General features: G+C 49.9%; 3 protein-coding genes across 3 annotated transcripts; 1 reads left to right on the forward strand and 2 right to left on the reverse strand.

Moving 5' to 3' along the window:
* Nucleotides 1–874: 874 nt before the first annotated feature.
* Nucleotides 875–6,639, forward strand: FIESC28_03063 (uncharacterized protein; the record flags this gene model as incomplete). Its single annotated transcript, XM_031157212.1, has 3 exons — nt 875–2,668; nt 2,725–6,470; nt 6,519–6,639. 3 exons carry the CDS (start codon nt 875–877, stop codon nt 6,637–6,639), a joined length of 5,661 nt encoding a protein of 1,886 aa, XP_031018754.1.
* Nucleotides 6,640–7,197: 558 nt separating this feature from the next.
* Nucleotides 7,198–7,836, reverse strand: FIESC28_03064 (uncharacterized protein; the record flags this gene model as incomplete). Its single annotated transcript, XM_031157213.1, has 1 exon — nt 7,198–7,836. The coding sequence occupies one exon, from the start codon at nt 7,834–7,836 to the stop codon at nt 7,198–7,200; it is 639 nt and encodes a 212-aa protein (XP_031018755.1).
* Nucleotides 7,837–8,700: 864 nt separating this feature from the next.
* FIESC28_03065 (uncharacterized protein) lies at nt 8,701–9,292 on the reverse strand (the record flags this gene model as incomplete). Its single annotated transcript, XM_031157214.1, has 3 exons — nt 8,701–8,859; nt 8,916–9,056; nt 9,119–9,292. 3 exons carry the CDS (start codon nt 9,290–9,292, stop codon nt 8,701–8,703), a joined length of 474 nt encoding a protein of 157 aa, XP_031018756.1.
* Between the last annotated feature and the right edge of the window lie 2,986 nt (nt 9,293–12,278).

Raw genomic sequence — 12,278 nt, forward strand, 5'->3', positions numbered from 1 at the left:
GATGGAGGGGAAGATGGAGAGCGCGGGCAGGCTGGCTGAGCCAGGGCTTATTATGGTAGCGCTATTGCTGTATGTCGCGTGTAGCAAGCAAGGAGTTGATCATTGACGTGCTTGATTAGCCTTGATACGATTTACTGCCACTACTACTGCTACAGTAACACTTTCGATGAGCCATTGATAATTAAAAGAATAATAAATAGAGTCGACAATTGGTGCCCCCATCACCCAAGACAGGCGACTTGGGGATCATGCCGATTTGCTAGAGATCAGAAACTAGCGTATGTCGTCTGCACTCTGAAGGTGGTATTCACACTCTCTACACACCATCTCAGCTGTCGCTAAGCGCCAGACGCCCTTTAGCTGAAGGCTGAAATGCCCGACGAGGACACGGCGCAGCAGGTCGATGGCTATGGCTGTGGCTTTGTTGGTGAGGAGATCTGAGGAGAAAACAGAGTTTCCCGTCCCTTTATCGAAACGGCTTAGGACAAAGATCACGGCGCATAGTATCCGTACCGTACCGTACCCAAGTCCATAAGCAGATAGGGTCTTACAGCGCTATTAATCTAGTCTAGTCGCTTTTCCCGTCCGTCTCTTTGTTTAAACAAAAAACCATCATCCATTGCACGTGTTCTCTCTCCTCTCTCACTGTCCATCTTATACCATCCATCCCATACACATACATCTCAACTGTCAGCTTGTCGCCGCTTCTCGTCCACCCACAATCGCCCATCTGCCATTCACTCCTCCACTGGAACAATCCCTGACATCTCAGCATCCTACTCTGTCCTAGCTTGGTCTGGTCTGCCCCCCAGGCCCCCAGGATCCTTGTCAAGACGACCCACCTCGACATGTTACTCCACCGCAGATACAAGCCATGAAGGGTAGCGATAGCTTGCGACGGGTTAACCGTCCCGCTACCAATTTCGACCTGCCACCAGCAGCTTTGGCCCAGGCGCAACAGCAGGCTCAGGTTCACGTTCAGGCTCGGGCTCAGGGTTTTCGATCTCAAACTCAGCCTCAGTCCCAAGAACTCATCACAAACACCGTGACTTCGACCAGTCCAGAGATCACCGCCGCTTCTCTTCACAGCCAAGCCCAGGCTAAGGCTCAGGCACTTGCAACCGCCAGGTTCCGTTCCTCTTCGAGACCCAGTCTTCAGGACCTGGCCCTTGTCGACGGGACTTCGACTTCAAACAACCACGACCAACCTCCAGCCTATGCCCTTTCGTCCTCATCCTCCTCGACGGGGCCGTCGTCTTTTTCCTATCCTCCCGCGCATGCGCATCCGCCTGCAACAACGCACCATCACAATCACAACCTCGCTCGACCCCGGCCCCTGGGCCCATCCTCCTCCGACATAACGACCGCTGAGCAGGCTCAATTCCTCCACCTCCACCCTGTCTCATCTTCTTCGAGCTTACGTCCAAGGGCTTCGACCACTAGCGCCAGCGCTGCTGCTGCCGCCGCTGCTGGTGCTTCTGTTTCTGCTTCTACGTCTCCATCGCATACACCTAATTCTCTTCTTCGACAACACATATCGCCGCCGTCTGCTGTCGACAACAACTCTGCCCACTTTGTTCCTCGAGGCGGGTTGCCCCCCGCGCCGTCCATCATGTATCAGGCAAACCAGAGACATGTCTCGGGCACCGATCCCACGAGGGCCTACCAGGTCCCTCCGCCGCCGCCGCCCCCCATGGGAGGTCCGAATACCGGTCATATGCCCAACATGATGAACCTACCTCCGCCGCCGCCGCTTCCTCGATATAACACGGCTCCGGGCTCCTCCGGCGTTGGGATCCCCCCACCTCCCGGTCCGCCTCCCGCCAGTGCCCTCGGCCAGCAACCTCCGTGGCACGGTGCCTTTGGGCGCATGTACGACGGCCGGTCAGGATTCAACATCCCCCCACCGCCGCCCAGCAGCCAGCACCAGCCGTACAACCCAAAGTTACACGCTCAGATCGCCGCTGGGCAAACAGTCTCTATCCCTCCACCTCCCCCGCCGAATGAGGCCATGAGTGCGACCTACATTCCGCAGGGCGACACGTACGGAGAGGGAGTTGGTATCCCCGCCTTTGGACCCGAAGACCCAACCCTGACTGTCAACTCGCAGACATCACGGCCTGTGACAACGCCACAGAGCGGAACTGACACAAATGCCACAACCTCCATGGACGAGGCTACGAGAGAGCGCCTCTATACTACCAATAACACCCAGCCGCGCGGCACCTCCAATTCTTCAAACGCCACCCCTCCCGGCTCCATCCCACCAGAAATCGCTGCCCAGTGGCCTCTAGATACCGTGCTGATTTGGTTGGCCCAGAACCAGTTCTCCAAAGACTGGCAGGAGACCTTCAGAGCCCTCAACCTTCACGGGGCGCAGTTTCTCGAACTCGGCAGTGGCCACGGCGGACGTGGTAACTTTGGTATGATGCATCAGCAAGTGTATCCCAGGCTCGCCCAGGAGTGTACCAACAGTCGAACCGGGTGGGATCAGCCACGAGAGCGGGAAGAGGGCAAGCGAATGCGAAGACTAATTCGAAGCATCGTAACTGGTCGACCCGCTGATGTGTCTAAAGTTTCAACGAACCACGCCCGGAAAGAATCCCTCAACGGCGGACATGGGAACAACCTACCAAGCGCTGGAACTGATCCCATGGACTCGCCTAATGTTTGTTGACCCCAATTGGTATCATAAATGCCGAATTCTTACTGACTTTCTCTTAGACACCTCTCAATGCTCCTGGTCCTGGCTTTAGCAGTCGCAGATTTTCCCAAACAAGATCTACTACATTACCAAACAGCATTAGCGCCTCCAACGTTAACTCTGAGTCTAATCATCGCAATATTCTGAAGCATGTTGATACGGAGGGAGCGCGCCGTCACAGTCCTAACGTCAGTGAGTCCAGCGAGGCCACATTTCGTGCTCCTGCTATTCACTCGGCGAGTCCTACTGGCAGTCCAGGCATTCCTCCATCACTATATACTTCGACGACTACGCCGGTTCTCGCCCAATCACCTAGTGCAATAAAAGCTGGCCATCGCTCCAGGAGCAGCCTGGATTCAGTGGCCTCTAATGCAGCTATATATGGATCCGGTGTGCCATCAGATGCCGCCTCACTACTCGGTCGGAACATGAACCTAGGGGATATTGTTCATTCCCGAAACCATGATGCGCGATCACGCCACTCTCCCTCAGATGGAGGAGATAGGTCAGCAGGCGGAGAAACCCCTTCTTCAGCTAAAGATTCTAAGAGTTTTCTCAGCTTTCTATCCAGGAAAAAGAGGCAAACAAAAGATGATGGTGCATATCCGTCCCCCGAAGAAATGGAAGCTTCGCCTGTTTCTCCACAAGGATCTATCCGACCTGTTGGGTTGGGTGTTCGAGGAACCAATGGAAGTGATACCAATCTTGATCTCTCTGGCTCGACATTGGGCGATGATAGAAACGGCAACACTCTGAACCTACGACAGAAAAGGATCAGCGCTGTGAGGACATATGTCCTTGCCACTATGGATTACTGGAATTACCGAATGTGTGATATCACTGAGGCAGAGACAGCAACTGAAGTGCGTCAAGTGATATGCATGCACCTGGGTCTGGGCGATTATGAAAACTCGCACATCTATCTTACAGAGGTTGGCAAGTTTGAACACGTGGATCCTCTGGACGACCCGAGTTTGGTCACCGTCAAGCGAGCGAAAGGCGACCCTCTTGGTACCCTCAAGTTCTTTGTAACACCCCCAGGAGTTGCCCCCATTTCCAGTGGTCCTGCCAAGCCTGAGGTTCCTATAGTTTTGTCTCCTGGTTACCTTACTCCCGGAACGACTACTGAAGATGCTCAACAGAATAGCAGACAGCGTTCTAGTTCATCACCTCCAACCTCACGATCCAACACCTTGACAGACGAAAAGGCCGAGGACAAGGTGGCACGAGAGGCAAAACAATACAGAGCCGAAATGGAAAGAAAACAACAAGAGTATTTGGCCAAGAGGAAGCAGGCAGCAATGAAGGGCAGCCCTTCAGAAACACTCGGACCTGGCATCGTGGGTCGAAACGTCGATTTTGACCAACCTCGCGAGTCACCCTACGAGGATAAGCGACCTGAACCATTGTTCCCTCAGAGGCGACCTCCTGCACCACCCAGTGATCCTTCTGCGACTTTGATCAAAGCCAACTCGTTGAGCAGAAAGACTGGGGCAAGTATGCGAACCTCTAGCAGCAGCTTGGAGGGATATCCTTCAAAGCGCTACCCAGAAAACGAGATGACGGAGAAGACAAAGAGAACCAACAAGCCAACACCTTCACCATCGCCTGGCATTGGAGCCGCCCTCGCAGGCATGGGTAGAAACCTAAGCGCAATCGGACAATCTGCGAAGAACGGCCGTGCCTCGTCCCCCTCTCGATCATCAACACATTCGATCCCTGGAGGTAAGGACACCTTCTCTAGCGTTGAACCCTCTCAAGGTCGAGGCAGTCCTAGTACGACTTCATCATCGAAATCGACCTCGGGTAACGTAACCTGGAGCAAGAAGAACCTGCCCTTCATTGTACCAGATTACTCGCCCAGCGATTCATCTTTCCTGCTCAGTCCCAGCCCTACAGTAGATGCTAAATTCAATGCAACAGTCCCCCGGGCCACATCTCCTGCTGAGATGAGCCCCAACTCGAATCGTCCCAGGCCCTCGTTTCCACCGGGTCAACAATCATCTACCCAACGACGTGCTTCCCATGGACCAGAACCAGAGTTCCAAGACTCGGATGTGCAGTTCGCAAAGCCAGCCCCAGCACAACCAGCTGACGATGACAGTGGAGATGATTCTGATGATGGGCTTTTCGCGATTCCGATTGCTAATCGTAACAAGGGCAAAGCTGCTGCCGCGAATGGGAATGCAAATGGCCATGGCCAACGTCCAAGTCTTGTTGTAAAAACAGAGCGCTCAAAGAAGGGTCTGTCTGTTGCCTTTGAATCGCCCAAATCTTATGGAAGTGGAGTGACTCTGGGCAATAACGAGGACGCAGATCGTGGGCAGAAACCGACGACACCTCGCTCTGAAACATGGGAGCCCGAAGAGAAGGACAAAGAAAGCAAGCTTGGTCGACGAAAATCGTTCATTGAGAAGGATGTCTGGGCTAACCGACCTCCCACGGACGCCCTTATCAACCACCTCGACGACTTCTTCCCCAACTTGGATCTTGATCAACCTGTACTTGACGAGCCTGGCGAGGGTGGAATGCCACCATCTCCGATTGCTGAGGGCTCAGAGACAAATATTGAGCAACAGGCACAAAATGCGGCACCGCCGCAGCCAGCAGTATCGAACTACGCCCAGCAAGCACCACCTGCCGCGATTCCACCTTCTCGAACACCGTCTCTTTACAACGAAAATGACACTCTCGGCTCCGATGAGTCGACTCTGAAGGCCCTTGATCAACAGCGACCTACATCAGTAGCTCAGAGGAGTATCCGACGCTCAGGTGGTCTTGGTCGTATGAAGTCTATTCGTGAAGTTGCACGTGGTGCACACGAAGCCAACAAGCGAACAAACTCGACCAGCCAAGGCAAAGGACAGACAGCCACAACCAACATCATGCGCCGGAAGAGCACCAAGATGTTCAACGCCAACATTGTGCAGATTCGACCAGACAGACGAGGTAGTGTCGTCATGCCCCAAATCCCTCAAGATACGGTACCGAAGCGACAGACGACATTTAGGTGGTTCAAGGGTCAGCTTATCGGCAAGGGTACTTATGGTCGTGTCTACCTGGGTATGAATGCTACTACTGGAGAGTTCTTGGCTGTAAAGGAAGTCGAAGTCAATCCCAAGGCCGCTGGTGGAGACAAGAACAAGATGAAGGAGCTCGTTGCAGCGCTCGACCAGGAAATCGACACTATGCAGCATTTGGACCATATCAACATTGTGCAGTACCTGGGTTGCGAGCGAAAGGAAACCAGCATCAGCATTTTCCTCGAGTATATTTCCGGTGGCAGTATTGGATCGTGTCTGCGAAAGCATGGCAAGTTTGAAGAGTCTGTCGTCTCTTCGTTGACACGACAAACACTCTCAGGTCTGGCTTATCTGCACCGAGAGGGTATTCTGCACCGTGATCTTAAGGCCGACAATATTCTGCTCGATCTGGACGGAACTTGCAAGATCAGTGATTTCGGTATCTCCAAGAAGACTGATAACATCTACGGCAATGACAAGACCAATTCGATGCAAGGTTCAGTCTTTTGGATGGCCCCCGAGGTCATTCGATCACAGGGAGAAGGCTACAGCGCCAAGGTAGATATTTGGAGTTTGGGCTGTGTGGTTCTGGAGATGTTTGCTGGCAAACGCCCTTGGGCTAAGGAGGAGGCCGTTGGTGCCATCTACAAGATCGCCAATGGCGAGAGACCACCGATCCCCGAGGACATCCAGGATACGCTTGGCCCATTGGCTGTGGCTTTTATGATGGATTGTTTCCAAGTGTAAGTTCTACACCCACAGCTTTGCAAGCAATGCTAACAAGTCAACAGAAACCCCTTCGACCGTCCTACAGCAGACGTGCTTCTTTCACAACATCCGTTCTGTGAACTCGACCCAAACTACAACTTTTACGACACAGCATTGTACCACAGGATTAAGTCTTTCAAATAAGCAAGCTTCAAATATGGATTGAAATAGGGTAGAAAATGCACTTCGAACTTTCTTCTTTCGCATGTATTAGTGGTGGGTTTTGGGATTATACGCTTTTGAAGTACGAGAGCGACGGCGCATTATGGGATTACAGCTTTCGGGCTGATTGGCGTTATATATTTCTGGGGTAGAGTGGGGGTGAATGAAACGAACGGTTGGACGGTGATGGCCTTTCTTCATGCCCACGTGAATCAAGAGTCAAATGTATAACTCCTTAACTCTGGGGCGCATACTAAATGTTTAGAGGAACGGGCGACAGCTGGTCGTACGCATATCCACTTGCGGGTGATTCAGTATTGGGACTTGACAGGCTGCAGGTCATTTATCCATTCGTCAAAGGCTGCATATAACTGGGCTATGGAGCCTTTTCCTTAGTGACCCAATATCCCAACATACTACTAACCCCAGAGGCAAATGAGATGAATACCCTCCACTACTCTGATATCAGCACAGCTTGTACAACTGGCCTGCTCAAGTTCGATCTAGAACACAGAGCCCAACATCCAAGTTGTGTCCCTACTAGACTCTCGCATGGGGTCCAGGGTTTCCGGAATAGAAATCATGTTGCTTTGGAGGCGAGGGGTAGGGATTGTGCGGGTACTGCGATCGGTTTGGTGGCTCTTGGCCATTCTGAGGATAAGCGACTCCGTTGTGTTCTTGCTCCTTGGGGGCAGGAGTGTAATAGAACAAACGGGGTCCCCGGCCCGTTCTGTCTTCTGCCTCCCAGCATATCTGTTGTGGCTGTAGTGGAGGGAGTCTCCGTTCACTGATCCAGCGGTTGGCGAGCCGTGGTTCGGGAATTTCAGGGCGCTTCGGAGGTTCAGACAAAAAGTCGAAGACCTTTTGTGGAGGAGTTGCTTCTTGAAGTCTCGGGTCGATAGCCAGTGTCTCTGAAGACGCGGTTCCATTGTCGTCGAGTATGGGGAAGCGCTCGTTGTTTTTTCCGACAACCTCCTGAAAACTAGATGACCATCTCGCATCCATGACACCTAGAAGTCTCGGTTCCAATACTTCTACAAGGTTTTCTTTGCAGAATTGTGTTTCGTGGTCTTTTCTGAGTGCTGGTGGTTTCCAACAATGATACTTGGCCTCTTCCGGCTGTTCAGCAGCATTTTGTTGAGGAGATTCAGGGTCTGGGTCTGGGTTGTTGTCAGCCATGGCGGGTGGGAAATTGCTATACCATAACATTATTAGTATCAGTCGAGTGTTCAAAGTCTATGTTCAATATTCTTAATGCAACGGCGGGTTTAATGGTGGTCTGGATGCAATGTTGAGGATGTCATGTGGACGACTATCAGAATATGGCGGTAGTAATGGCTACCTACCTAGATAGGATGGAAAAGTGAAGGTGATAAAAAGGAAGTCATCTTACCTTGAATTTCGACTGAAAAGGGCAGTAGCGACGGGTGGTTGAAATGTTTGAAGGGGATGTCAAGTCAAGAAACAACGGCAGGAGTAAGATTCCAGTAGTCCAGAATAAAAGACTGGACAAAGTCAGTGGTCGCTTTTCCGTATCCCATAAAGTCAAAAGCTCAGGGATAACTGTGTCAATAGCAGATCACGCTCTCACCCGCTTGTTTAGCCCTATGTCTGGCGAACATAGTAACCTACTTGGTAAGTGACCAAGATTAACTCTTAAGATCCTAGCAGTCTCATTCTTAAATTATATAGATGGACCCTCTGGATATTGGTTGGCCCTAAGGATGGCAACGCAGTTTCCCTATTACCATAAATCCTTCAACGTTGAATGTCGACCCCTTTACGAGTGACTGGAACTCGTCGGGCATGAAAACTATCGCGACCGAAGATTCGGTGACTTTTCTTCAACAGTTCTACACTTTGCTGTGAATACCTGGAGTGACGCATAGCTAGGATAACGCATTAATATTGCTAGTGTACATATATGGCCACTGTAGATATATGGCCCCCTTCAACACTCAGTGGTAGATGAGAACAGCCCAAACATGGATGAGCACATTCATCTTGACGGCATCTAGCTTCATTTTCTAGTATTCCATACCCTCATTCCTTATTCTCTGCTCTCCTCGTCTTCCCAGCCTGTCCCTTTCCAGGTGCAGACTCGAATTTGGCTTTCCACACATCTTCCTGCTTGAACATTGTGACACACTCAGACGCACTTGGCTGGCCATACTCAGGATCTGCTCCTCCATCAAGCAACTCCTTTTACAGGGTTTTGGTTAACACAGTAAGAACTATACAGTAGAAAGTTAACTCACTTGGATCACAGCATCTTCCTTCTTGAAAACTGCGCCTGCAAGGGGGCTCTGCCCCCGATCATTCAAACGGTTGGGATCAGCTCCGTGCTGAATGAGAACCTTGACCAGATCCGCATGACCATGGTAAGCTGCCAGCATAAGCTTTCCATTGTCAGTATGGGAGTTCTCAGCTACGGTAGTGGAGTTACGCTGAAGTGTCATACCAGAGTATCGCCCTTATCATTTGTGAGGTTAGGGGGCAGGCCCGCAGGGAGAGCTTGCTCAAGGGTAGCTACGTCGCCTTTCCTAGCAGCATCGTACATTCTACTGGCGAAATCGATCATCTCAGGGGTGAGAGAGCTCGCACGGTGAGGCTGATTCGAAGTTTCTTCGCTCATGGTTTCGGTGATGCTCGCCTTGAGGCTAGTGAGAGCAGAAAGTTCTAGAAGCGAAAAGAATAGAGTAAGGTTTAGCTGACGTGTCAGAATTCACAACAAAGTCAATTTTTTCGTTCGTGGTGCGGAAGATGTTGATGGTGGATTTGAGAAGACCTGTGATGAGATGAGGTTGTTGTATACAATGACGTAGAGTATCATAATCAAAACACCAGTAGGCGGGCTTCACCAACTAGCTCTATAGTAACGGTAGAAGCAATTAGGCATGGATGTTTAACAGTAGAGAGGCCATACTTTTTTCTTTGCATCGGTTCATGGCTCGCACGTTTCAAAGGACCTTGATGGACTTTTTCAAATAATTTGCATTCACAATTTGTACCTGTTGCCTCCCAATATGACCTTCAGTGTCCGTGGTCCAATACCTAACCTAGACGTGTACAATAGGTTTAACCTAATCACTCAAAGAAAACCCAATAGTCAAACAAATCAAAATCACGGCAATAATCAACAAAGAGAAGGAAAAATAAACAGAATCGCAATGCAATCTCGTACAGTGGGATGATTGTTGTATCCCCCGCCTTCATACCAAAAACGCCATGGAAAGCCAGAGCATCTCATCAATTTGATCCATGCTAATCATCTCTGATCAGTCAAGAAACAATATTTCTCATCTGGAATCCTACCATAAAACAATAGATATTGGTTAATAATCAAATTCTGCTGTATTTACTGCAGATAATCGGTAATTCCATCATCGCCTGGCACGTCTGGTTCATTCGGAATGACAGGCGGGTCTGGTTTTGGTGTCTCAGGACGATGCGCAACGTCAGTAACTGGATTCATTGTAATGATCAAACAGATTTCGTTGTTTTGAATGATATTGTAGGTCTTGGAAATGTTTACACATCAAAGTTACAGAGATGGAGATGGAGAAGTGTGGTATATAAAACCTCTAAATAAATCAACTAATGGCGCGGGGGCGCGTTACGTTACGTCAGGCTTCGGTGAGCCATTCATTGGAGGATTTAAGTCAAAAGACATGCAGAAACGTTCGGTTTCTGTTTCTGGGGAAGCATTCCATTTATTGCCGCTCGGGGTTTTAAGAGCGTCACAGTTGGCTATGACGATGGGTGATCATGCCACACTACCTAGATACAGTATAATATGGTCCAATAGATAGATCAATAAGAGTACCCTCAAAAGGGCCGTTATCTTTACCACAGGGCATGGCAAGTCTTTAAATACTGATTTATGGTTAAATACTGAATGCGGGGGAAATGGACTTATAGACGTTGATACCACATGTTTGCTTCTTCCCTACGACCATGGATAATCGCATGCATTGACTTCTCTACCGTTGCAAATGGGGTAAGTAAAACATTACCCATCAGCGTTGCGAACCCTGGGCTGATCCATAGACTGCTCATGATAACATGTGATTCCAGCCTCACTACATCATAACAATTTCCATTAACAGAGCATCTTTTCATTGTTACTCGCATATTCATCCATGGCAACAGATAAAAAGCAAATGCTCAATTTCTGTTAAACAAAACCGATGCTCTAAAAATGACTCGGCTCAGATCATATCAGATCATATCAACCTGCAACGTCTGACAGGGGCATGGACAGGGACAATAAACAAGGATCCGGAAATCCAATTGGTCTCATTCCCAACACAGAAGAAACTTGATACAGCCTGTCGTTTGAGGACGAGATCAGCACTTGAAGGCTCAAGATCCGCCAAAGACCGCTTTTCTTCAGCCCTTGGTCTAACGACATATGGTATGATATGATATATTATGATGTTGCTGTCGTGTACCGTAGCCAGCCCGTGTTATACACCAATTTTGGTATTCTCTTCTGCAAGCCCTACGTGAAGCAACCCTATGAACCACAGAGATGGGAATAACACGCCGGAATGGGATTCTGAAAAGTTACCCATCGCGGCGAGGTTCTTTCCCAATTCTCATCGTTATCCTTTAAGGTTGGTTGGTGGCTGAACCAAAGCACGATCGGATCCGGCGGGAGTCGGAGTCTTTAGCTTAGGACGGACTGGACGGGAGAATAATGAGGGGTAGCTTGTTTCTCAAAACAGCTCTCACCTCTCATACAGTAAAGTAACTTACTATCCACGTCTCATGGCAATTTCCCAGCCAGTACTCTGTAAATAAATCGAGATTAAATTTTCAAGCTGGTACCGGCTGAGGTTCCCTTGATGGGCCCTTCGATAGTAAGCTCGAATCCTTTCCCCTCATCCTTTGCGGATCGCTTTCGCGAAGGACGTAATATCAGATCAGGGTCGAGCGGGTGTCGTGCATGGGGTCCATGGAACTAGACGCTCATCAGTACAGTACAACTGTATGTATGTATGTAGCTTCGGTCACATCGGATAAGACGAGAACGACGCAAAAGTCAAAAACCCAAAAGATCCCTTCTCCTCAGCGAGCAACAAACACCCTTGCTGGAAGGGCGTGTCCGGAGAAGGCATGGTCAAGAGGGACAGAAACTTCGCATGTAAGGAGACAAGTGGATAGGACATTGAATCATAGCATCTCATCTATTCCCCAGAAAGCTCAGAACCAAGAGAGGTCCTTGTTGATCGACTGGAGAGACAGGGAAAAGAAGGAGTAGCGATTGACCATAAGGAGACCGAAAGAGACGAAGGATAATGCAAGAGGGTTTTGATATGACCTCAGAAGTCGGGGGTTCAGCGACCCAAAGTATGCAACAACTCGGTCAGGCCGTTGGGTTGGTTCGTTTCGAGGTGAGTTGATTTGGACGAGACGAGACGAGACGAGACGAGACGAGAAGGTGACGAAGCACCGGCGCAACGTGCGTAACCCTACGTTGCAGCAGTCAGGTAGTACAGACTGCATGAATTATCAAAAATCATAAAGCATGCCACAAAATATGACTCTTTCAGAGTTTCCCAGTTCTTTGGTCGTCTCCATGAATCCAATCGGCTGGTCGACGGTCAATTCGGGCT

This window comes from Fusarium coffeatum (genome assembly GCF_003316985.1).
Source record: "Fusarium coffeatum strain FIESC_28 chromosome Unknown BRIP53273_contig_65, whole genome shotgun sequence".
NCBI lineage: Eukaryota > Fungi > Ascomycota > Sordariomycetes > Hypocreales > Nectriaceae > Fusarium > Fusarium coffeatum.